This window comes from Dicentrarchus labrax, unplaced genomic scaffold (assembly GCF_905237075.1).
Source record: "Dicentrarchus labrax unplaced genomic scaffold, dlabrax2021, whole genome shotgun sequence".
NCBI classification, from domain to species: Eukaryota; Metazoa; Chordata; class Actinopteri; family Moronidae; genus Dicentrarchus; species Dicentrarchus labrax.
The window spans coordinates 8,533,739-8,561,570 of record NW_026136719.1 but is presented as its reverse complement, the minus strand read 5'-3'; the positions used below and the strand labels follow the sequence as shown (position 1 = coordinate 8,561,570).

The window sequence follows — 27,832 nt, the reverse complement described above, 5'->3', positions numbered from 1 at the left end:
CATTAAATACTTGATGCAGTCATGAATGAAGTCAGTACCTTTACAGCTTTGAAACATCCCTGTGGACTCATCAAGCCACTGACCCAGATGGCTACCAGGTTGCGGAGAGCATGCAGTTATTTTGTGTGAATGTCAGCAGCAGTGTGAGCTTCCCAGTACATTCGTACAGAGACACACTTTAGGTGAGTTGTTTTTTGTGTGGAAATCTGTGCCAAGTGTGGCTACACGAATACTGTATGACCCAAGTCCAGGTCCAAAGGGAGAGAAGAACATGACTGAAGCCAAGCGTGCAGAGAGCAGCCTGGGTTGTGCGCGAGAACAACCTCTGCATGTGGAATGAGTTCCAGGCAGGAGGCAGAGAGGAGAGGAGGAGGAAGCACTAGCGCAAGTGCAGCAGGCTTCTTAGCACTGGTATGTTAACAACACACCAGGTTTTGTGTGTGTCTGTGTGTGCACATACGTCGTATGTGTGTGTGTGTGTGTGTGTGTGTGTGTGTGTGTGTGTGTGTGTGTGTGTGTGTGTGCATGTGTGAGTGTTATCTGGTAGATGGTAGGGCATGATTGGCGTGTGCACGAGGGAGGATGGGGCCGCAAGACACTGATTGGTTGTGCTCCCTCGTAGGGTGTGGCCAGAATATGAATGACTGCCTCTGCCTTTCGCGCTGCCAGGTTTTGGGGACAGTTACTGAGGAGGGATAGGGTGTTTGAGATTGCGCGTGCAGAGGGGAGAGCATCGGAGCTTGTGAGAGAAGGGAGGAAAGAAAAGGGGAGGGGGTTATAGAGAGAGAGAAAGAGAACAGGAGCGTGTGAAGAGAGGGAGGGAGCTTCAGGCAGCGAGGCTGGACTACCGCTCAAACACTGCAGTCTTTCTTTTGCTTCTCTGAGGAAACTGTCTTTCTCTTCTCCCTGCTCATCTCTCCTTATTGCTCCTTCTTCTATTGCTGCTTGGCCATGACCCTGGTGGACACCTTGATCTCCTTGCCCACCTAGAGAAGAGGATAGAAATGCTGTAGCGGAGGAGGGGGAGACGAGAAGAGGGGACACCGCACACTTTGCCTCACTGATGAGAGTCTGGAAATTAATTAACCGCCGTCAGCACAGAAGGGGGAGCGCACACAGGGGCTCAGAGTGAGGTGCAGGAAGAGAATAAGAGGGAGTTGAAGAGGGCGAATTGCTAGATGTTTGAAGAGCAGGATGGGGAAAGAGGCAGAGTAACCCCTGGACACTTTTTAGAGACGAAAGGGACAAGTTAGAGAAGAGGCAAGAAGCAAGGGGTGTTTGGGCAAGGGGGGAATTCAAAAGGGATACTAATTCAAGAAACCAAAGAAGGTCCACTCACACGCGTTATTCATCCTTTCATGCTTCTTTTTAATCTTCCTATCACATTCTTAACCACATCCTTCCTTCTTAGCTCGGTTTTTTTTGCATGTCAGCAGAAGCACATCGACAGCCACAACCACATGCTGAACACTCAGCCACCACTTAGACCACAGCAGCACTTCATTCTCAGTGGATGTGTGATCTGTTACTGAGTAAAAGAAGTTGATTGGCTGAAGCAGGGCTGCCATTACCTCTGAGCCGAGAGCACCTGCTCAGGAATTTCTCATGAGACCAGGTAGGACGTTTCTGGATCATTTTGCCAACCCAAAGCTGCTCGAGAGGTTGAGTCAAAGCCCTTCAGACGTTTCCCTGATTGAACTGTTACGAGATGAAACTGCAGACCAGTTTATCTTTCGTAGCATGACACCTGCGTTTGAGCGATTACAGAGAGGATGTGCAGATGTGTGTGTGTGTGTTGGGATTATGTCCTAAATACACAGAATTACACAGGTGTTGTGGCAGGATTATGCAAAGTCTCCCGCTGAATATAGTGGCACTATAGGATTAAAGAGAGGAACTCCAGTCAAGTGAATGACAGCACATTATCTTTTACAGATTAACTCAGATCAAGTGTGATCACACTTGGGGTATAATTAATTCATCCATTCTAGGGTTTGCTTGGGGTCATAATTATTTGGAGCTAAACTGGGGATAGGTTTAAACATTGCTGACAATCCGTCTCTCAGCCCTCAGTGGAATAACTTCTGGTCCCTCATTGTGGACTTTGTTCAGACCTGAAGTACACAGACTATTAAAGACTCTTAAAGGCTCATTCAGCTTCCATAATGAGACGATCGAGCACAGATGAGACTCCGTACCGGCGCAGTCCATCTCTGGACAGCAAGCCCGACACGCCACCATTCACTTCTGGGTTTCACCGCTTCAGTGGGGAGTTTGAGTACAAGCGGCCGCCATTTGCGTTTGGCTTCCACACGACAAAGGGGCCGCAGACGTCCAAGGGGCGCTATGCCCAGGGGAAGAAGTATGTGGTGTTTTACCTGGACCTCTCCTTCATATTCCTCCTAGAACTGCGGCGCTGCAGGATGGCCGAGGGTTGCATGATGGCCCTGCGATATGGAATGGTCTTCTTCAACCTCCTTTTCTGGGTGAGTCCTTTATCTTAAATCTTCTTATCTCTGAGTGTATGTGGGTTTCGGGGGATGTTTGTTTAGCAGGAAGTAGTGCTTGCTTTCTTGACTTCTGTTACTCATATTTTTCTTATCTTGTTTAGAGGGAGCTCTGATATGTGTGCTTGTGCAACCAGAGTGATGTGAGAGGACTGAGTAGGGGGGAGTGTGAGAAAGAGACAGATCATGCATTTAGATCATGTGTACAAAGCCCACTGTGTGGGTGAGCTGAGCTTTTTCTGTTGCCTATACAGTACCTTAAGTGTGGGTGTACTCTGCATTGTTTGCTGTGCTATGCTTTGGCATATTTTGAGCTTGCATTGTGTGTACACTAGTTAATCACAGTGTTACTGTTGTGCTGTAATTCACCTACTTCGGCTTCACCCTCCTCCTTGCACATCATCGCCTCTCAGCCCATCAAAGCATCTGCTGTCAATCTGCTCTATCTGGATGATCGTATCTGTTCGCCGTGGGGACGTTAGAGCTTCAGTGTCTGTCTGCCTCCGTCAATCCCACTCCGATTGCCCCACAACAGATCACTTTCATTTGCACAGTGAAGCCTGTCATGCTCCACAGATGCGCTTCACATTTAAAGATCTAGATCTCTGCTTTATCTGTGGTTTTTTGGCACAGACTGCGTTTGTGCAACCCGTTGCAACTTGTCACAGAGTTTTGAAGGGATGCTTGTGTCCGTGGTTACCTTGCTGGGATTACTTTGATTTGTCACACTTGTGTTCTTATTGGTAATGGAATCAGATGAAGCCTTGAACTATGAAATGCAATCTAGCTTCCAAGATGCAATCTCCCTCGGGGGAATGAGTGACCTCTTCACCTCCACATTTTCTGTCAGCTATAAACCGCTGTCAAAGAGGGGTTGCAGTGTTTGTTATTAGCGCACTCTGTCTGTGTATGTATGTGTGTGTGTTGCCGCTGGGGATAAATAATGACCACATGACCATAACCAGCCTTCTCCTGAGAAACCAATCGTGTTATGATCCTCCAGGTAAAAGCGTTGGAGCTCTTCCAATATAAAGCCTGTCTTTGAAAATAACACATCAGAGTCTTAGTGGCAGCTGATGGTTAATGTCAGACCTCACTGTCACCACCATTCCAGTGACAATTTACACTGTGTCGAGTGGTTCATCCAAAACCCAGTTTCAGTCAGAATGCAGACTTTTAAGAGGGAGACTTCATATGTGTGTGAATGTGACCTCAATATTCTGCAGCAGAGAAGGGGGGATGGCGGCTCTTGGGACCGCCAGTCAACACAGATTATGAACACTGACCCAATCGAAATGTGTTTCAACTTTACTTTTACTTTCAGAGTGACACTGCAAATGACAGAGTCCTGTGTGAAAAAGAGGAGCACAGGCGGTGCTCCCATCAAAAACAACTCTCACTTAGATTATTAAATTATATTATTCAGTAGACTGACTCAGCATTATGCAGCACTAAGCAGATAAACAGGTTTTATTATTGAACTTAGTATGAGCTGATTTTTTAGAAATGTGAAGTGAGTGGTTGGTCAGAGTTCATCAAGACAGTATTGTACTTGGACTTTGGCAGAAACAGATTTTGTATAATTTCTTTACATTCACACACTTCAGATTAGTCACATGTGGCTCTGGCACATTTAAACACCTTTTTAAATTTAAGTGAGCTGGAGAAGCATGCTATAAAGGGGTATAACTTTTAGGACAGTGTTGCTATTTTTGTATACAGTAATAACTGCCCTGGCTAAAGACAACCTAAATCTGAGAGTCAGATAGTGGCCTTGTATATGACAAATTGGTCTGGTTGGAAAATCACCTGTTTAAGTATCATTATTGCTGATCTCACAAAATGTACTACCATCAAACTGAAAGTGTGTGTTCTCAGGGTGTACACCGTGCATGAAAATAATAATGTTCTGTTTTGAAAACATCTCATAGGATTTCTAAGTCTACTAAGATCAATTCTCTGCTTATTTTTTAATGGACATAGATCACGCTTCAGTGATCCATTGATTCTACTCTACTTGCTAGACTATAAAGTTTCAAATTTATTTATCCCATTTCTCCAGTGATAATATCCATAAGAAGAGGTAAAACAACAAGCAACAAGGACAAAATGAGGACACACAGGCAGGAAAACACATTTTACACGAGATGGAGATCATGACACAACCCTAGCTTGGATCAGGACTGTCTTACAACAAATTTTTTACTTTTGGTTGAACACATCAAAAAGTTATGAGTATTGCAGCATTGTTAACTGATGCTTGTCAACAGAGTGAAATTTCCTGAAATATTACTTCCCTCTGCTGTGTTTGTATTTTAGAAATTCACTTGATACAGAGCTTTATGGGCGTTAAAGGCCAGAATCCATTCGATAGCCATCCAGGACTGTGATGTGCACTGTAGTATGATTGTCCAGTTTTTTGACACAAGACCAAAAAGTCCTCTGTCGTGCAAGAAGATAAGGGTCTCTCCAGAGGCGGCAACAGAAAAAAACTGAAGAACTGGGTAGTTATAGTATGTGCAGTGACAGCTTTGGCTGAAATGACAAAAAAAACCTTGACAGGAATATATAAAGATAAAGACAGCACAGTACAGGGATGACTATTTAACTGACAGATGATCTCTGTGAATTGCAGAGCAAAAATAAATACGCCATAGCAACGAGTTCGCACCAAAGATATCAATACATAAATAGGAACATTTTACCTGTTACCACTATAACCAGTGACTTAACCCATTGGCAGTGAAACCTTCTTTTGAAACACATGTAAATACCAACCACACCAGGAGAGCAGCATCAACGACAACAATAATCAAAAGCAGAATCAGTCTGTCTGTCATGTTCACTAAGTGTACAGGAAGTTATCATGTTGCAGATACGCACTGACAACTAGATCAGAAGGTGACTGCACACATTCAGAGAAAATCTTATAGTGTTAATACGTCTGTCAATTTATATAAACCTCAACTTACCTCTACACAATTTTGTTGTGCAGGTTGAGGGACAATTTGACTCCACATGCTGTGTGGGAAGCTGTTGTGACACATGTGACAGACTATATATACCAGTCTGCGTATATACAGTACATCTTGTTTTGAATATTAAAATATTTTGCACTGGAACGTTTGTATCTGAAGTGAGCTGATGTTTGGATTCAGGAGCAGCTACAGTGAATTGCAGTTACAACCCAGGGTCATGGCAAATAAAAAAATGAAAACATCAATAGAAGCTAATCGTGAACAATGTCATCGACGGAGTAACCCCAAACTGAATGAAATCCTTGCGGAGGTTGAACTGTCTCCCAGTGGAATGTCTTCAGGTCAGAAAAGTGCTTGGTGTGTTTAGGTTTGAAGACAGACCTCCTTGCTCTGTTTCCCTTCAGCTTGGCATCACGCAGCTCCCTCGTGGTGGGCAGCAAACTGCCAATCACCTGTGCTGTGTTGCCCTGAGAGAGGCAGGAGGTGGAGGAGAACCAAATGGTGGTAGAAGAGGTCAGGATGCTTTTTGTTATTGTGGCTTGTAAAATAAGACCAGAAGAAGATATGAAACTCTGACCTTCCTTCGGTGTGATTTCGTAATTGAATGTGATATTTTTGTTACCTTTTCAGCATCAGTTTGACAGCAGCTGTTTTAGCTAACACCTTTCTCCCCGGGTGGGGAAGTGCCAATTATCTGCTACCTCCCAAACCCTGCAGTTGAATACAAACCAGTTGGTACAAAGTAATAAAACAGATTTACTGAAGAATTAGAGAAGAAATTAAAATCTGTACAAACAAAATGGATCTTTCACCATGCATTTTTTGTTCTTGTCAGAAGATGCCATAAAAAATGGCAAAAAAGAACACTAGACCAAAACATAATGAAAAGTTTTGTTTTGTTTGTTTGGCCAGTTATTTACAGGCTCCTCTATTCTTTTTATTTCATGTTTGCTGAAGTAGAATGTTTTTATGGATTTTACAAAACATGTATTATCCATCATGTGGGAGAGTTTTATTTTTGGGATGCTACTTGCATTTCTTGTTGGCTACTTCATTTTTTCCCACTCTGACTGAGTGATTCCATCAATTAATCGTTTGCTCAGTGTCGCATATAAACCCCCTTCTGGGTGGAACTAGGTTCATCACTGTACAACAAAATACCATCTGGCAAATATCTATGTATATTTCTATAGAGTGAATGACACTGTTTCAGTTGATGATTAGAAATTGGGGGAAAACCGAGTGAAGAAACTTGTGCTTTCAGTCAGCAAACAGTCTCCTGTCACAGCAGCAAGACGTGTCAGGATTTTCTGGGACAAACTGACTGCTCATGTTGGTGTCAGTGACTAATTTGCTCCCAAGGCAACTGCAAGAGGTCAAGAAGTCAAACTGTGACGGGTTAGTGAGAACGGGTGTTATGATTGAGGTCAGTGCTGCTGGTCTGCAGCTACCGAAGGAGCCGAGATGATGGGAAGAAGTGCAGATGACAGAATCCGCTGGAGCGAACTTACTGGTGTCCTTGCTCCAGTAGGGACTCCGCAGCTTTACTGATGTTTTTCTGCAGGTTTAATCTCAATGAAAACTTTAAGAAAAACTTTCCTAAACTTGGCAAAATCTGTATTAAGCTTTAAATCACTCCTGAAAACTAAACACTTGTTAAACACTTGTTTTAAACACTGTTGTTTTTGTTCTTGTTTTTTTAATATTGGAATAAATGTAATAAACACTAGCTCTAGATAGAGCCTTTGGTTTTTGGGGGGTTTTGTGGCCACCGTAGTTTCTCCTACATGCCTGGAAGACTGAGCCATTTTCAGTTGGTCGCTGCTATCTGGCACTGAATTCCTTAAGAGCGCCCAGGGTTTTGTTTTTTTTGTTTAAGGAGCAGATTGGATTTAAACCTAGTTTTACTTGATTATGTCCCCAAGCATCCAAGTTATGTTCCCTCCTGCAGGCACTTATCACCTTTGTTTACATTGAACAAGATCCTCTTGCAGCTTTGACAGCTCAGACAATGCTTCTGGTAAAAGAAAGGGAAGAGAAAATGGGGAAGAAACACAAATTGAAGTTTTAATTATGCATCCCTGTAAGTAAGTTAAAAAAACAAACAATTAAACTGCTTTGTGTTTGTGCTGCAAAGAGTATTTTTAAAATCAGATTTTCACCTGGACCAGTGTATTTTTATTTGATTCACACATAATAAATAATGAACCACACATTGCCTTATACAAGATTATTGTATAGTAGTAAGTAATAGATATAGATGTGTAATTACAGTTATCATTATACATGTTTTCTTGAGTCTTTTAGTTTCTGTCAGAACAAAAATGTGACACAAAGCCATTACTCAGTCTGAATTTTGATTTCATGCTTCCATGTCATTAAAAGGTGCATCAACTTGCAGATTGTCATGGAAACGAGTCTGTTTCAAAGCACTGCATGAAAATGAATGACAAGGTGTGCGTTTGTTTGTGTGTGTGTGCTCACATACTATATGTCAGTAATTTGTTACAAATAAAGTCAACAGCAGCTAACACGTCTCACTCAAATTAGAATCCAATGACTCTTCTCTTACTCTGGGCTACAGTCAGATACTCGTGTGTTAATTCCCATTACTGTAAGTGTGTGAAATAAGCTCAGCACTCTGACCTCATACATCAACGTCTGTGTGGGTGAGAGCAGCCCGGGTATCACTTCTTCCCAGACAAAGCGTTAAAAAAATGAAATAAAATGAAAAGGGAGAGACGGATTTGTGCGCTCCAGGACAAATGCTGATTATTCCCTAAATGTAGCAGCAATGACTCCACCATAAAATTGCAACAGTGGGCAACTGAAAAATATGCGACGATGCACAACACTAATCGTCTGCAGCGGAAACCACCACAGAGCTGGAAAAAGTGCCCCAGAGCTACAGAATACCAAAAATAAGACTTCTCATTTACAGCCACTTTTTAATTAATCTTGTTAGCACAAACGTGGCTTTTCCACACTGCGGGGGGATGAAACCAATGTAACAGCGGGTGAGGCTGGGACAGATAGGAGAAGATAGGAAGACAGCATGCAGAAGGAAGAGACTGAAGACTTGTCCTCTGAAGTTGTGTTTACTTGTCATCGTAATGTAGGTCAGAGCCCAACGGAGGATCCATGGATTTCCAGAGTTGTGAATGGGTTGCATCTGTCTCCACTGATTAAGCCAGATCAATAGAAATTGCCTTTCTACTGATTTGAGATCTGTCAGCACCGCCCCGCCCAAACCCCTGCCACCACACAGTCCATCGATTCGCAGCAGGACCAGGGGACGTGCACAGCATGAGTGGTCCAGATAATAGGCCTGCAGTTTGCATTTGCTGAGTTTTGCATGTTTGTGCACTAAGCTCACAGGCAACACTGTCACACCCACATTCAATTGTGGGGAAACTTCAAGAAATGGGAACAGAGAGGGGACACTGGGGATTTCATATTTTCTTTTCTTTTCTATAAACCATTTTTATGTTGTTGTCACGTCAGTTTTCAGATCTGTCATGTTAGTGCAGTAGGTAGAGGCGGGATACATAGTTAATGCTGAATAAATTATAGTATTGGCAATTAAATATATCCTAAATACAGTCACAAGTTTATTTTCTGACAGATTTAGTTGAAAATACCCTATTATAATCTTTGCTGGGTTTTTGTTGGCTCAAGCGGAGGCTTAGGTGGTGCCTCAGTGAGGCTGCTCTGGCTTTATCATCGCTGCCAGTTTAATACTCAAACTCCTTTGATTCCAGTCTTCAGCTTTTATAGACACCAGATTTTGGCATTGCCATAACACTGACCTACTTGAGGCATTCTTTAGCTTTTTAAAATCCAATTTTGTTCATGTTTCCATGGTTATGAAAAGCAACAGCCACATGAATTTCTCAGTATGATGTCATGACTTCATTTGTTATCACCAGTTACAGTATATTTATAAGTGAGCTGTGAACAGTTTTATTTTCTTATGTTGTTAAAGGATTGGCACTGTTTTAGACTCGATCAGTCATCATAATGCTATCATAAATAAGACATGTTTGTCCTTTGATCTCTTAAGGTTATAATAATAGCAGATAATACATTTGACTGAACTGAAATATATAAAGGCAAAACGTGTAGAAAAACATACAAATTGACTAAAAGCAGTGAAAAAAGGTGACATTTCAGATAAAATTGCTTTTGTTTTCATCTTTTGTTGCAGCTGCTATAAGAGGCAATAAGGGTTTTCATTCTATTATTTTAAAGTTGACTGAGAAATTCATGTCAAGGCATCCAGGAAAGGCTCTTGATAGAAAAAAGTATGTCAGTAACCAGACTCCACTCCGTTTATAAACCTGATACAAAGCTGATTTCAGGTCGGTTTTGGCTATGTTGTTTTTCTCCTGCCTCTTTCACTGGACACTCCAACATAACTTCGACTTTATGCCGACTCACTTTTCAAGAGCTGAACATCGTTGCAGACTTTATTGATGTAACTGATGACTTGTGCCCTTTGTCTGCTGCCAACTTACATCACAAACCGTTCTAATTGCCCTTTCAAAAAGCTTCCTTTTAAATACATTTCCATTTTCCCAGGTTATTGAAAATCGCTTAAAAATTTCCTGAGACAATTTTATAATAATAAAACCCCCTGTACTCAAACTTATGGCAAACACATTTGAGGTTAGGACCATGCAGTGTAGCCTGGTTTCAGACCAATCAGATGTTGGTAGGCAGGATTAAGAATGATATAAAAATAGCCACCAACCTGGATGAGACAGACGCATGTGCAAGATGTTGTAAATCCATGTTCAGAAATAACAACTCTTAAATCTACATGAACTGTTTTATGTGGAAAACGTAAAGTTAACAGCTTAGAAACCACTACTGAATTCAGTGGGATGGATTTGTCAGTAACAACAAATTAAAGAGGGACAAAACAGCAGTTGAGTCTCATTAATAATTGGTATTGGTAATTGGTATCTAGCCCGGTGGATTTAACAAATTGCACATAACGTGTTAATTCTGTTTCCTGTCTTTATGCTAAGCTAAGCTAACCGGCTGCTGGGTGTAGCTTCATATTTACCATATAGCCGTGAGAGTGTTATCAATCTTATCATCTAACTCAGCAAGAAAGCAGCTAAGCATATTTACCAAATGTTGAACTATTGCTCTAAATCAGGGATCTGGGATATATAATAAAAATAGCAATTCAAGGTCAAAGGTGCCGGCAAATGTGAGCAAACGGTTGATAAGAACAGAGGAGAGCAGGGTTCATTTGTTGTTTGGCTGTGAAGAACAAAGGTAATATGAAATTATGATATAAAATGTATGTAGTAATGGAAATATTTTCATAATATTGCACTTTTCCTGTGGTACTTGAACAGTAAATTGGCCCTCCTATGAGATGACAATACCACCAGTGGCCCCAAGCCAATTTGAGTTTGAGACCCCTCGTCTATGGCTGCCCTACATGTTTACAACTGCTCTGTAGAACCATAATACCATCACTCTTCACATAATTTGCTCCATAACAGTAAACATGTTTTTGTTTTTTTTCCACTGAATCACACATTTAAGAGTAGAGAAGAGCTCTCACTTCCCTGCAACACTTTTTCCAGATTAGCCCGGGGACTGAGTGGAAGTACTTAGTGAAGGATGTGCTCACTATTTTGTCAGTATTCTGACACTGAAGTATTTCCCCCACTGCATCGGTCTGGCATGACCACAGTGAGACTGCTCTCTGTACACAGATGGCCTTGTCTTCAACGAAGGACACCACTTCAAACTAGTATAAATATATGTTGTTGTTTTTTTAATTATATAATTCTGCATTTAATAAGAAAAGTCAAGCCAATATTTTAGGAAATACTTGCTGAACTTCAAAAGGTCTCTGCAAGGATGTCTGCTAAAATTAATAAGTATTGAGTAATCACAGCTGACAGGTCTGAATCCTTTTAAAATATTCATAAAGGACACTTGAGGGCTGGATGTGTCAAAGCGATGTGCAGCACAATGTAAAAACAGCATCTAGCTGCAGTGTTGTGATAGGTTTCTCTTATACTGTAAAGGTGGGTCGTTTCTCTTTTTTAGGTCACTATAAATGGATTAAGATGTCACATGGCAGACGTGGTACATGAGCGTCGGCCCACGCGGGCCAGTTGGGAAATACACTGATTTGAATAATCTTCCATTTAAGTGAGATTTACTCAGAGTCAAGTGGCTGCCAGTATAAACCCACTAATTCCACTTAGTGTGTTACTCAGCTGACCATGTGTAGTCACTCGGGGCAGTTATGAAAGGTAGAGAGGGTTTCACTGAAACGCTGAAAACAGCTTGAAAAGTGAGACTGCAGAAGGTGTTGTGTAAGGATGTATCTAAGATGTGCATATGGAGAGATTTTCTGTGTTAGTACAGTCGGTTATTAACCCTCACATGAGCAAGAGACCTCTTGTTGGTCTGTCTCATTACAGATGGAGACCAGATGGAAGCAGCGAGCTCTAACACCCCACCAACTCAGCTGACGTAGGGAGGAAAAAAGCAGCTCGATACACCTAATTGACAGTGTGGTTTCATGAAAGGAGCTTTAGTTTAGGGTGCAGTGGAGTCCCAAGTGGAATGCATAAGCAGCAAACTGACACTGATCAGAGCTGAGCGGATCCTGCTGTGGCGACTGAGGAACAAAACTTCTTGTTCTGTCATACAAATAAAAACAAAGTCAGTGTTAATTATCAGTAGCACTCAGGGCATGGTGAAAAAAGATACCTCGAGAATCCTTTCTTGCTTGAAGAACAATAAAAAAGAAGCTCCTTTTACAGTTTAACTCATCTGTGATTATTTCAAAAGACACTATTCTCAGTGAGACATTTTCAGGAAGAATCAGAAAAGATATGAAAATGGAGGGGGCGGGTACAAATCTTCAGAAACAAGTCATTTATGCCCAGGAACAAGCAGTGGTGTAAAAGTAATGTCAATTTGAGGAGAAAGAGTTTCTTTCTGATATGTGGTTGTGATGTTCCCACGCACTTGGTTGTCTCTCTCTCTCTCTCTCTCTTTCTCTCTCTCCCTCTCTCTCTCTCTCTCTTTTCAAAAGTGCCTTTCTATTGATATCCTCCTTTCTCTCCATGTTCTCCGCTACGTGTGTTAAGAAGTTGTGTTCTCCTTACTGTCAGGAAATGGTTCTGGTTATAAGGGCTTATTCAGTGTAAGATAAAGCAGGGCAAGTCAAACTTTTATACAGTACATTTCATGCATGAAGAAAACACAATGTGCTTCACAAAAAAAACATTTAAAATGCATACGAATTGGCAGAAAAGGGTTTAAAAAGAAGAAAAGAAGAAAAGCAGAAACGGGCACAGATAGGCTTAAAAGAATAAAAGAGGAAAATTATTTTTCCTTTCAATTTCACAGTAAGTCGCTTCTAAATCTTCACTTTTTGCTTTTGCCACATATATATTCTACATCCACCTGATCCAGTACTTCATTGAAGTCATATCAAACATACATTTGGGGAACTATTGGATTGCAGGATGATGTTTCTTAAGCCTGCACTATTCCATCAAATGGAAAAATTGGAAATTGGTTTGCAACATACAAAATAAAAAAACATATCTAGGAAAAACAATGAATAGACAATCATAGGCACGGTCCGCACATGGCAGGCAATTATAATAACCAGTACACAATGCTATACAGCACTGTCCTGCAGTGCTTATACAAGTACAAAGATTCAATATGAGAGGTTATGAGTGCAAAAAAGATGCAATACAGCACACAACAACACACAATATGTTTTACTATTCTAATCATGATTGACAATCATTCAGTGATTAAAGGAGTACCCCAGTGATTCAGGACTGCACAGCCATAAAGTTGGGAAACTCACAAGAGACAAATAAAGAACATGGGCAAGATCAAAGCAGCCAACCCTGTCCCTTAGAAATATGTTGTTTATTATAAGTTGCAACAGCGAATATGTTTTGCAAGAAACATAATGACACAAGATTTATGTTTATATAATAACAACATAATAATAACATAATTTAATGAACCTCTGTTGTTGGTACTGAAGTATGTTAACACAAGGGTTGAGCGAGTAGAATCCGGATAATTTACATTTAAGATGTGTCAGTAAATATAACAACTTTCATATATTTATTTTTTAAAACTTGCTCTGTAAATAGTTCTCTTACTCATGTGATCAACAATAATGCTCTGAAGTCAATTCTGAGGCTGTTCTGCAAATAGGTTTTTGATAAATATAGCAACTTCTGATCAACCTGTATCAATTTTAGGTTTAAATAACAACCTGGTTAGCACCACCCCTTCAAACCAGACACAGGATTCAGAATGCAAATCCCAGTCTCTGGTATCAATGTTCTGCACTTTCCTGCGACTTTACAAAACAAAACAAACACAATTATAGTGCTTCCTCCACTAGAAAAAAAACCCATTGCCAATAAAAATTCTCTACTGAGTGATTAAGTTTCTGTCAGAATGATTTGGCAACACAAATGTAATCTTTGAAGCAGCAAAGGCCGATATATATGCGCAACCAATAATGTAATATCTTTAAACTGTCTCTAACTGGTAAAGCCTACATCTTTCAAGCTCCAACTCCACAGGCTTTCTGTCACATATTTCTGATCTCCAAGCCCCAAAATAACCCCTGATGACATTTCTAGGATTATTTTCTTAGGCATGACAAAACTGCTCCAGAGCCACAAAAGACATTATACAACAGTTTTTCACAGACTGAGTTGTATTCCCAGTGTCAAGTATACTGGCCTTTATGTGTAAAAAAAAGCCCCATTTAAATAAACAATGCCAGTATAGAAGCAATCAACAGTTCTACACAAGCCTGTGAGTCCACTTAAAAGACACCAAACAAGAAAAAAAAGCAAGACAACAAAGTACCATATGTATGTAGAGGTGGTGTGATTTCTAGCAATGAGTCAGTGTTGTCAGTAAACTGTGTAAACCAACTTCTTCCTCATACAGAGTAAGTTTGGCACTGACACAGCACACGCCCCCACATCAACGACACCACTTTTAGATGATCAAATCAGAAGCTTCTTCTCACTACACTCGCACACATATGACCTTCCCATCACTTCCTTAATGGAGTCCATGGCGCTGTAATCTGGTATGTCATGGCTAATCACATAACCATACCTTTTTCCTGTCAGTAGGGCAGTCTGAAACCAGTTTCACCTCCGTCAAGAGCATGGATCAGTTTAATTAGATTATGCCAACACTTTGTAATTACGCCCAACACCTGCTTGCCACCGAAAATCACAGTGTGGAGAAAATGTGATACATGCCCATTTGCATGCATGTAAAATTTTATTTCCTGGGCAAAATCAGCTGCGTGACTTGATATGGCTGGTTATTCCTGAGTATAAAGTGGTTGTTATTATGTGGGTTTCAATCTGCACAAATAAAAGCCTTTCAAAATAAAACTCTTTCAAAGGAGATATTTTAGACCTTGAGGTGTCCAAAACTGCTTTTCACTGTGCCTCAACTTGTGTGACTTTCTTCAATGAAGTAGCCGACACACATTTCAATGCCATATTCTTCCTTTTGTTTATGCTTCAAGTTATGGCTTTCCTTTAAAAAAGTATGCTGAATATTCAGAGAAATTTGCTGCTTTCTCGACCACAGATGTTACCCCTTTTTAAAAATCCAGTCTCTGTGAGTTCATATGTGTTGCAAACTTCAGGTGCTCATGTTGTTGGTTTTCATCTTCAGCTTTATGTCTGCAAGCTGTCAATCAAACAATTTTAAAAAAATCACTCTGCTGACTATCCTCTGCATGCTCTGTTAGACCTCCATTCACATGCAAACACATCCATTCGCATTCTCTGACTCCTCGGTACAACACACACATACACAAATATTTACACCCTCACACATTAACAACAGTGAGTGGCTGCATAGATGAGGCCCGTCTCTTTCAGCAGGCTGTAAAAATAGAGGCTTTTATTAACACTGATAAAAATTCCATCTTCTTATCGACAGGGGAAACGGAGAAGGGCGGGAGAGTTTTGCTGCAGCACTGCTTAGAATAAGGATGCCGCTGGGCAGAGAGAGAGAGACAGAGAGACACCAAGAGAGAGAGACAGGGAGATGATTTGGGTGCGGAGGGGGGGAGGGATTGGAGTATTATAGTAAAGCCAAACAGAAACAAAATGAGTCTGGACAATGAGAGGACCAGATGGTGGTTTGGGGGGGAAAGGACTGGGCATGGAGAGATGGAGAGTGAGGTAGGAACGCTAACTACCACAGAGAGTTAGAGAAGGAGAGAAAGACAGATGGAGAGAATAGAAAGAGGCGAGGGGGGGTGGGGGGTGGGTTTGTCTTTACTGCCCTTGTTCGTGTAATCGAGGTTTGGTTGTAGCAGTATGGAAAAAATGACTGCAGTGTGGTGCAGCAGAGACCGAACAGCGTGGATGTACAAACCGGAGGATGCTGGTGCACCTTGGGACCTGTGCTGAATGCAGGTGAAGTGGTGCAGAGCCAGAAGAGGTGGTGGAGGAGGAGGGGGATGGGGATGAGTGAGGGATGATGGAGGGAGCAGGGGAGATGTGGAGGTTGCAGGAACAGGTGGGGAAACAGCAGGTGGTGAGGGGGTAAGGAAAAAAAAAAGTCCTGGTAACAGCCCAGGCAGGCCGCATCATAAAGCACCTTGATGATGCTTTAATGACCCAAACGTGCTTCTTTGTGGAAAATGAGCTAAAAATACATGAAATTAAAAACCCAGCGTAAATAGAAATATCCACATGTATGGCAAACATAATAGTGTTATGAATTATGTAACTTGAATCATAATATAAGTAAATTTTATATCAGGGACGGCATTTTTTAGCCTTTCACCACTCAAAGCACTTTACATGTCACATTCATACATTCATACACTGATGGTAGAGGCTGTCATGCAAGTGCAAACTGCTCAGAAACAGAAAATAATTAATTTGTGCACATTTGGCACAATTTTTTGGGTTCTGGCTGAAGGAAAATTCAGCATGCAGCAGGAGGAGCTGGAGATTGAACCGCCAACATTCTGATTAGTGGACAATCTGCTCTACCTCCTGACCTGCAGCCACACACCAATTTATCTTTTTTCTAGTTAGATGCAGATTTAAGTGAAGGGGGAACCACTTGTGGTAGAGATTAGGGTGTCATCATCCTTATCTGTACTCGTAATTAAAGGAACTTTTATTTTAAAAACCTCTTCTGTAAATAGTTCTCTTACTCTTCAAAAACATTGTTCTGAAGTTCTATTCTGAGGCTTTTTTGTAAATTGTTTTCTGATAAACATAGCAAGTTCTGATCAGCCGTATCAATTTCAGACTGAAATTAACAACTTCCAGTCAGTTCCACCAACGTCTGGTCCTTTCACAGGATAATATCGTTGTATGAGTCAGGTACCAGTGTTCTGAGAGAAAGCCCCTCTCCTAACTTTTATGTACCCCAACAGTTTTGGTAGCATATTGTAACTGTGATACCATAATTACTTAGCAGGTTCTGCAGAATATCAGTGTTGTTGACACCATTTCTCCAAAACGTTTGAGATTTGTTTCCCAGTTCTATATCCCGTAGATATCAAGTATTTACAAAAACCCTTTTTTTTCTGCTTTTCCCTAAAATGCCCTTATTTTACTGTGTTGTTCTCCATAGTTCTTCCACTATGTCTCCATTTAAGTGCCAGTAGGAACCCGCAAGTATTTAATTGGTATCTGCTATCTGTAAATCATGCGCTATATTACTATATTAAGTGCTATCCATTTAATCACTGATATCCATATTATAACTGACAAATTGGTCCTATTAGTTGACTCTGATGGGAAAAAATAAGCCGTGAAACAGTGACATTATTGTTGTATTCTGTGTAAGAGAAAGAACCTTTTTAAATTGATGACACAAGGGAAGGTTGGAATATAGATTTTTCTCACAAGCAAAAACAAAAAAAAAATACATCTCCCCTTCTTCTGACCTGTCTCTCTCCCTAATAGGTTTGATTACATTGAAAACAGCTCAATATTGTTGTCACATTTATCAAGTTCATGCCATCTGTCTCTCCACACCATGATGGAAACATGCCAAAGGATTCAGCTCGACCTTGCTGCACCTGACACATACTGATGACTTAGTATTCAAGTGCGTATCCCAAGGTACTGGAATTATCGCCAACCTCATCGTTCCCACGCACTCTTGTCTGGCCTGGCAAAAAAAGCAGAGCAACTCAGCCTTAGACACAATAATTCGCTCAGACGAGATAGAGAAATTGCTTCTCTAAGGAGATGAACACTCGTCCAATCAATCTCGCGACAAAGCAGGGTTCCGCCTGAATATTTCCAAGAGGCACTCCTGCCCTGTACTCCTTTGTAGCTGCCACAATGAAATCCTCAGTGGAGTCTTGTACTGATCAAAGGCCATTCCTTCCATCTTTTAAAGAAAAATGAAGGACATCCATTCTTATTAAACCCTCTGTTGCCTTTTATTGAGACAAGTCCGAGTCTTTGGGGCAGGTGTCGCGAGGCCACACAATGGGATGTGAAGTGATACCGCAGGGCGCAGCTGCCTTTAAGACAGCTTTGTTAACTGTTGACAAGATAAACATGGAGCCCAAACCCAAATGTCCTCATGAAATATGCATCTTTCCAAAGGGATACAGGGCATGTTTATCTAAAAGGCTGTGTGCTGTGAGTGATAAAACATGAAAATGCAACAGTGTCCTTATTTTCAATATTACGAGGAGAGGCTATGATGACAAAACTAAATGTTCTTTGCAAGCTGATTGTGTGCTTCAGCAGTTTCATCTGATACTGCTTCCTGGCGGTGGGATGGTTATTTCTGTACATTTCCTGCAGATACTTTGAAGGAACAGGACAAAGTCAGATGAGAGACTAAAACCTTGATCTTGACTTTATTCGGTTTGGTGTTCAGTCATGATTAAATTAGGGGCTGCAACTAATATTATTAACTAATAATATTCATTATGACTTTGAAAATAATTAACAATTGCTTGTTTTTTTAACCAAGAGTCCAAAATCCAAAGATATTTAACTCTAATGTTCTGTTTGGGGTCCTTGAGATGTCAGGCTCTTTAAACAGATCAAAAAACATGTAGTTTCTCCATCGTTGACAACAGAAGAAAAATAGGCATTCCAATAAAAGTACAAAAAAAAAAAAATATTTGATTGCATGTTTTTTCAAATCATTATCCAAATTATACATTAAACTAAAGGCTAAAAGCAAAAAGAAACAGTACATTAGCTAGTATACCATCTGTCACGTTGATGAGGCTCCCATGTGGCTAACTGATAAATACAGCAGCCGGAGATCACCAGTTTTAATTATAGATCTATTTTTTTTTTTTCCAAATGCCTGGGAAACCAATTAAGGCGTGTGGTGCACACCCGTCACACTGATGCTCTGATACATGCTGGTGCATGTGATTTCTCAGCAATATCTCACTGACCAGAAATTATGAGATGCTGTCCTCATAACAAGATTTCTAATTTGAGTCAAGACAGTGCTGCTGCTAATTGATGTGTGTAAATATCTCCTACGATTCTGCATGAAGTTAATGTCTGGTTAAATTATATGTGCCAAAGATTAATAATAGATTGTTTTCTGTGGAGATGAGATGGGGATAGAAAATTGATGTTCTTTTAAATTTAATTTTCCTTGTAAATATTTGGAGACTCCTCTTAAACTACATATGTTTGCTTTAAAGTGACAAAGGCCTCCAGTGACCGTAAGTATTAGAACTCTTGTCCATCATGATTGATTGTTCCCTATCTTTAACCAAGTAGTTATTTTAATGCAAACCATGACCTTTCCCCAATCCTAACCAAGTTGTTCTAGTGCCTAAACCCTTATGTGTAGGATTTAGTGGCATCTATGACTTTGCAGATTGCAACCAACTCATCCTTCCATCACCCCTCCTGTCCATTCTGGACTACTGCAGAAACATGGTGGACTCTGTAGAAGAGGACCCACTCCCTCTGTAGATATAAATGTCTCATTCTAAAGGTAACGAACACTCAATAAATCTTATTTTCAGGTGATTATACACTAAAGAAAACTACCCTTGAATAGTATATTGCATGTCTGCCAATATATCCTCCTAAATGTTACACACTGGACCATTAAAGGAATAGTTTTGGGAAAGAGCTTATTTGCTTTTTCGTCAAGAGTAAGATAAGCAGATCAGTTCCACTCTCAAGATAACCATAATGGAAATGGCTATTCTGGCTCTGTCCAAAGGTAAACCTCCTCCACAACAACTTCCTACTGGCATCTCTAACACTCATTTCTTTATCCATATAAAAACCATACAGGGATTATACTATTTCTTTCCCCATTAAACGGCAAATTGTTGTTTTTACAGTTTTACAGATGAAGTAAACAAGAAATAACGTGTCAATCAGTGAGCTTTTGAGGTGCTGGTACGTGAGGTTTCTGAATATTTTATACACAGATATCATCTAAAATAAGTAGTATGTTACGCAAAATGTCGACCTAATTCTTTAAGGTTTAGGTTTAGGCACCAAAACAACTTGGTTGAGATTAGGGAAAGATCATGGTTGGGGTTACAATAACAGCTATAGCTTTGTGGGGTTTGTTTCAATGATTTGAAACAATTTGGAAAGGCACAGTCAAATGATGCAGTCATACTGATAGGGATGTCAGATCAAAAAAACCTTTTATGTATCATTCTAGAGGGAAATCAGAATGTATTTTGTTATTTAATTTGAGCATAATTTGGGGTCTTTAGGACGATCAGGACGTTCAGGATGTTCAGGACATGAAAAACTAATACAAATGTAAAAGAAGTTTAACCACATCAGTGTACATATTCCTGTTCTTCTATCTATAAATTAGACGTATATATACATATATATGTAGCTATAGAATTTAGTTTTATATATACTTATATGTATATATATACAGTCAATAGCTCAGCATTTCTGCAGTGTTTATCACAGGAGTCTTACTGAGAGTGTTTTTGCATAATCACACGTTTTGTGGTGAAACTCCTCGTTGGCAGGTGAAAAGATGTGGCTGGTAACTCCATGTTTATGAGAAGAGGAACTCTGCAGTTTGCACTCGTTCTGGGGGGTCGAAAATGACAGGGATTGTGTTAGAAAATGGAAATTGGCAATGTAAAATGGAATTTGGGAAGTAAATGAGGGAAACAAAAAACTAAATTCTGAATTAAGTAGCAGTGGTCTTCATTTGTTGCAGCTGCCATAGGTGGAAGAGCTGCAAAATGCTTCTTATTGAAATCACTGTTGGCTGCAAACTGAAATTCTCTCATTTCTTTTCAGACCTCTCTGGTTTCATTTTCCTACATCTCTATTGTCACCAGGCTTTTATTCTACCTGTGGTGCCCATTTCTCTCTGCTCTCCCATTTACAAAAGTGAAAATACAAGAGGTTGCAAACTGAGGTGCTGCCAGCAAGAAAAAGTCATTTCTGAGTATTGATCAGCAACATTGTGAATCCCCTGCAGAGGTATAATTTGTACTATAAAGCAGTGAAAAACTCACTTTGTGCACCTTTGAATAATAGTAACAAAAAAGTAGAATTGGCCGACACTTGGGACATCACATGCAACATGTATTTTAGAAAAATTCAGGGGGTTATCCCCAGCTGTGAAACTCACTTGAGACTAAAGAGGTTTCCTAATCTGGATAATTACTGAAGTAGACAGAGTGATTGGGCAGTCAGGAGGGGGCTCTTTCATTAAGCAACATGGACTACCATTTTTTTGGAGGTTGATTGGCCCCTTGACATTCATGTAGCTGCACTGATGATGCTGAGAATAGTTCTGCTAAATATGTGTTATTAGTATTAGTATGTGTGCAATTAAGTCTGGATTTTTAATTTATCAGAGCTCAAAATATATATAAAATATATATTCCGCCATGTTATCATTTATCAGCTGTTATTTACAAATGACTTATAACTGTACTGGACTCCCCAGCTGAGAGGCAATTAAACCAAATGTAATGTAATCAGCTTTTGTTTTAATGCCCAGATCAACGCATTAAACAAACATTGTCTGAACCTGGACTGCATGGACTGATTGGTTTTATAACACAACACTATTAAAACTGTACGCTGTGTCAGTGCTCCCTCTTGCCTGATCAAGAACTAGGCTGTGTTTGATCACTCCTCTCTCTTTCCGTGCACCAGTTTTACTTCCCTGGCGCATTCAAAGCCGTTTGATTCTGCAAAGTACAACACAACCCCCATTTTTTTTTTTTTACCCCCATGTTTCCTGGTCCGCCCCAGTCTATTTGATGCACAGAGCTTTTGAAATATTCAGTGCTAACCCTTCCATCTTATTACCTGCGTATCCAACTGGATATAGAGTGGCTGAAGGCTCCCCACTATGCAGCTGTGGTGTGGGTGTGTACGTGAGCAGAAAAAGCTCAAACACCATCTTTTATTTGATTAATCCTTTTCTTAACACAGCCTTCTATGTCCGCTCTTTGGGGCAGCATTGGGCTGGTTGAGCCTGCTCAAGTCTAAGCTCCTCTCACCCTGGGTGGATTTGTCATACTGAGGACGTCGGTAGACATGGTGGTGATTTGAAGTGGTGACTGCTGGAGGAAGATGAGGGAAAGGAGAAGCAGGTGGGGATGAGATGAAAGGGGAGGTGGATAGAAGAGGGGCAGAAGCAAAGAAAATGGGAAAGACGCGGAGTGACGGAGAGGAAGGGATGTGTGAGTCAGTGGGGGAAAACAGAGCTAATGATGGGAAGAGAGGAAGAGGGATGATGAGGAGAGGCTGAGGTGTTACAGAGCTAAGGGGGAAGCTTGGGGGAATGAGGTGTTAATGATCGGAGCGGGGTAGAGGGAGAGGTAAGTATGTGAAAGAAGGGAAAGAGAAGCACAATTAAGAAACAATGAATTAAAATGTCAGAGAAGTCGACTGGGACAACAAGAGACACAGAGAGACAGAGTGAAGGAGTGTTAGGGGTTTATAGATGGCCTCGCTCAGTTGAAGCGTGAACACACACTCACACACACAAACACACACAATGGTTGGAGCAGCGAGGCAGAATAACACAAAAGAAAACAAACACTCATGTGAGCGCATAAACTGCTGAGAGAAGAAGGCTGTTGATATCCAGCTAGTGGGTCAGAATCGGGACTGAAACTGAAAATTAACGTCATTATAAATTAATCTGTGGATTCTGATGAAATTATTATTCGTTTAGTTTTACAAGATGTCAGAAAATAATTAAGAAAGTAACAAAACAATTTCTCAGAGCTCAAAGTGATATTCAGTTCACAGTGAAAACCAACAGAAATTAGCACACATTTGAGAAACTGGAACTAGCCATTTTTGAATGAGTTGAAAAATTACTTTAAAGACAATTCTGGTGTGTCCTGATGTCCTTGAAGATAAAATGAGGAGCATAAGCCACAACACCCCTGGGTCAATTGCATTTGGGTCCTTTGTCCGTTATTTTCTGTGAACTTGAACTTCTGCCCCTGGAAATACTGGAAAAACAACTATTTGGGTCTTATTTTTATAGGTTTGGCCAACATTTCTACCAGTATCAACACTGTACTCACCAAAGTCATTTCAGAGCTCTGGGAACAAAGCAGCGTTGCTACAAGAAAGTTCAAAGTGCCAGGAAACATAAGCGGTAGTCAACAGGTGGTAAGCTTGAAAGCTGCTATTTTTTGGAAGTGGAAAAACATACATCACCACGCATTTACTTCAAGACGGAGAGCAAGTGCAGAAAGAACTCAGCCGTTTGAATAGTATACATGATAAAATTTTTTCTTTTGGTTGGTTTGTGAGAAATGTTCAACTCCCCACTGCAAACCATTGAAATTTAAAGTTTGGGCAAGTTTATATGGAGCATTTTTATTCAGTCTGGGCTTTAAAACCAATTAATACTGGAATACTAGACTCCATGTAAACATAGCTATTAATTGCAGGTGTCAAATAATGAGCTGCTGCGTGAAGGTCAGACCTGCCCATCCCCCACCCCGACCTCCGCTACCAAAAGGGCACGCTCGTATCTGCACTGGCACTGGATGTAAATCATTACTGGCGGAAACATCTGATATGATCACAGCTCCTCGGATAGTGGCCGTGAGTTTCAACATAACTCAGAGCAGATTTGTGTTGGGGGATTGTGGGATCATTCGTTACTGTAAATGCACGGAAACGCAACCTCACGAGGACCAGCCGCTTCCTAACAACTCTCTGATTGATCAACCCCACTGGTCTATTTGTCACCTCTCTTTCCCGCTTTGTTGAACCAGTCTGATTATTTTCATCTGGCTGCCGTCTCTCTCCTCTCTGTCTCTCTCTGTCTTACGTCTTTTGCCTTCTTGTTGGTAACACTGCCTGCCACTGTGTTTTGTCATGCAGTTCTCATGGGACACTCTTTCTAGTCGTGGCCCCTTTCCCTCCCTTTCGCTGCTGTCTTTCCTCCCCACCTCTCGCTTTCCATTAATAATTTGTTATGCCACTCTTGCTCTGCAGGGCATTTCTCATTGGTCTCCATTTCTCTCTCCCCCAGTTCTGATTTGTTATGCCACTGCCATTCCCTCGTACACGTCTCATTGGTCACTGTCCGCTGAGCTTTCTATTACCCTCTCTCTTGCCTTCCTCCGTCTTTACCCCCCTCCCCATGTTGTTTGATCTCATACTTTCACTGTCAGAGATTTGTTTCCCCCTACAGCATGCTACTGAGGTGTTTTTCATCTGGGACGCCTTTATCAGCAGAGAACTCAAAGGGTGCACAGCAGCGGGAGGCTGAGTATGAGGCCAGTAGCTTTAGTTTTGTCCATATTTCCGTTCAGGGGGAATTATTAAGTCAGTTTTACACACACAACGTAGATATTGCCATTTCAGACTGTCATTAGTATCACCTGAATGCACCAGAAGGCATATTAGAAGGGCGAATGGGAATATGGGGCCATTATTGGAAAACAGAGAAGGCATATGCTCTGTGAAATATTGTACTCCTGTTTCCCGTTATATGTGATTGCGTGTGTGTGTGTGTGAGAGAGAGAGAGGCAGTAAAGAGTGTGAGGACTCATTTATGGAAATACCAGCTCATGACAAAGGAACTTTAACTTTGAAGTCACAAAATCACAGTGATACTGGCAGCTACATAGGCAAATCAGTTCCCACTGAATTCGCAGGATGTGTCAGCTTTAAAAGATGAGCAACAGTCTTCTCTTTAATATGTGAGTTTTAAAAGACTTCTTAAGGGACTAATTAGTGTTGCACAAACTGTAAAATGATTTCAGTAGAGTTGGTAACCTCCACTTGAGAAAGGAAATGACACTGATCTGTCTGTTGTGCCATAAATGAGCCTGTCCTCACCAGAAAAATGACAGCACCAGTTTTTATTCAAACACTTTAAATGACTTATGTTCACACCACTGACAAACGATCTCTTGCAGTTGTGAGAGTAACGACTCCAGTTGCAAATGCAGATATAGTGTGACATTGTTATATTGTTCCAAAAAAGTCAGTCTGGTCACAAGAAAAAGTGACAAAACAATATTAATTTTTGCACCTTTTGAAACAAGTGGTGCTGGGAGAGAGCTAATGCTGCGTTCCTGTAATATCAGCAGAATGGACAAACCGGAACAGAAAACCTCCCGCTATTTGGACTTGGAATTCATGCATCATTAAGATGGTTACCCCCACTGATAACATAGCCACACCAGATAAATAAATTACAAAATATTATTAGCTTCTAAGTTAACTTCTTTTGCTGTGTTAGTTGTAGCAGTCAAGCGGAGCCGGATACAAACAGTGTATAGCTCCTTTTAAAATTGGATGAATTGATTCTTTTAATGTTCCTTTTGATTTATTTTTTACTTTGTAGCTTTGCAGCCATGTTACTACAGATGTGCTGAGTATCGCAGTGGTCATAAATTCCCCCTATCTCTCCTGACATGGAATTACAACTAGGAGGCTGATGTGAATGTTTTTCCCACTTGGCTGCTTTTAATCAGGGTCTGACTGATATCACAATGTATGCTGTGAGTTTGACTTGGGTGAAGGAACCTTGCAGCTGTTGGCTCAAAGTCTTACCCTCTGTTAATGAGTTCCTGTGATTATCATTCACTCGCAGATATTTCCCAAGATTGGTGGGCTGCTTAAATACAGTGTGTCATTTCAAATTGATGTGCCTGATGTTTGGTTTGCATAGAAATGTAAAATTTCTTCTGCTGAAATCTGTACTGATACATTTATTAAACTCCTTCAAATATTGATAAGAACTGCTTCAGCAGTACAGGTAGCTGCAACTGTATTGCCAGCTGGACTAGCCATGCTGCCGTGCCAGCATGTTGGGTGTTGTAAAACACAGTGTGTGAACATGGTTAACTCCTACAAGAGTGACATTCATGCACAACACTGGAAATCAAATGTCCAAGGCTAACTGACAAAACTGGACGGACCACAGCACAGTGGAAACAGTTACTGTGGTCTGATGATTATTTCTTACATCCATGCAGGTTAATGTTTGTAGGAAACAGCGTTTACACTGTCTGTGAATGTCTGCTGCCGCTGTTAAACATGGGGGTGGATCTGGGCTGGTGTGAGCATCCATCTCTTGGGAGTCATTAGGTCTCATGATTGCTCTGCACAGTCGTATAAAGGCTAAGGTATATGAGGGCATTTTACAGCACCAGGTGCACCTTAAAGTGCAATCACTGCTCCCCCCGATGTTCTTAGACTCCAAAGACATTAACTCCCACCAATTTATTTGTTAACAATTAAATTCAAGGGTGGCTTCGTGGACACTTATTGCCTTTCATGGCTCGCTCAATCTAAACATCAGTGAATTATTATTTTTCTATGTCTTTACTGTTCCTGCAGGACGTTTTGTTGTGTTTGTAACATGTGTAGGATGTGAAAGCAGACGGACATGGAGGATGCACATGTGTTTTCAGAGCCTCTTTCTTACATTACTTACATCTTCTCTAAATACTGTATGACATAGACGTTCATTTTCTTCATCCATCAATGATGGTTAATTACATGAAGAACGGTCCAGTACCGCACTGCAGAAGTTCAAAGTGGATTAGCCATCTAAATCTAAAGGTTAAATGTGAAATTTCCCCTTCAGAGTAGATAAAAATGTTATCCATCTTTTTACCCCCCTTGTTACAATGTCACATATTCATTTTATATCAACGTACCCCGCTTCTTGCTGCATTGAAGCTACAAGGTTTACATTGAGGAAAATATATTGTGTATCAATTTATTTATGGAATTCAGCATGACATATGCGGTACCCTGGTATTTCAGTCCCATTTTAAATGAAGCTCTCTGGCTTTGAACAATGCTTGGATGCACAGTACGCATTTAGAATGAAGGATCTGCTGAAGAGGTTAACCCTGTGGTGTCTGAGGTAATTTTTGCAGTTTAGCTGTTCATTTAATTTGGCTATATTGTTTAGTGCCTTCTCATATATGAGGCTCTTTACACCCTCAGGGTTTAAATGTGGATTCTTGAGTGTAAGGCTACAAATGGAGTGTATTGATGTGTTTGAGAGGTATACTGTAGGTTCACTTTATGATGGTTCTCCTGATAACGTTTTATATTTTTATTTCATCGATGGTTTGATTATCTGATTGCCTTGGTATTGATTTATGTTTACATCTTGCTGTATATTTCTTTAGCTTTTCTGTGTATTTGGATCTCGGGAACTATAAATGTGTTGAACTGAATTTCCCATATGCACATGCAAGAAAAAAAATTGCAATTAATGATAAGAAATACAAATTAAAGCTAAAATGACAAAATAACATAACAAATCCTGCTTCATATTACCAGACCTTTGTAGATTTTCTACAGCTTTTATCGCACCTAGAGTATATTTTACAAGTAATACATATAGGAATAGAAGTGCTACAAATCTGAAAATAGATTGTTAGCACTGATGATAACTGCAACCTCAGAGCGTTGCAATTATCCTAAAGGCAAAGGGAGTCTTTTTCTTGTCATTAGATAGTCACTATTCTTCATGTTTGTGTGACTGCTACCTTTGTTAGTATAGTTATCTGATGTAGCTCTGTCGTGGGGCAGTTTTATGTGCTTGTGTGCATATGGCAGAGTGACTCGAGCACGCAGAACCTGTTCTCAAATGAGGGCACATTATGATCAGACAACACTTGAGGGGATCGGGGACTGAGGGTAATTTACTTCAATATGATTCTTCCATAATGAATTCAAAAATGGCTGCTCAGAAATTGAGGAAATTTCTAAAATGAGAGCCTTGATGATGTCTCCGGCTTTGAAACCGAGTCACCAATTTGGGGCAGGAGAAAAGCAATCTCTGTAGGTCAAATGACAC

At 40.5% G+C, this 27,832-nt stretch overlaps 1 protein-coding gene across 4 annotated transcripts in view; it reads left to right on the top strand.

Moving 5' to 3' along the window:
* Positions 1 to 27,832, top strand: part of tspan4a (tetraspanin 4a) — a 118,652-nt gene that overhangs the window by 26,709 nt on the left and 64,111 nt on the right. For 2 of the 4 annotated variants that reach the window (XM_051380210.1, XM_051380211.1), the window contains exon 2: positions 2,407 to 2,486. In XM_051380210.1, coding sequence (XP_051236170.1) covers positions 2,424 to 2,486 — 63 coding nt within the window. In that variant the 5' untranslated portion in view covers positions 2,407 to 2,423. The other 2 variants (XM_051380208.1, XM_051380207.1) reach the window with 2 other exon arrangements.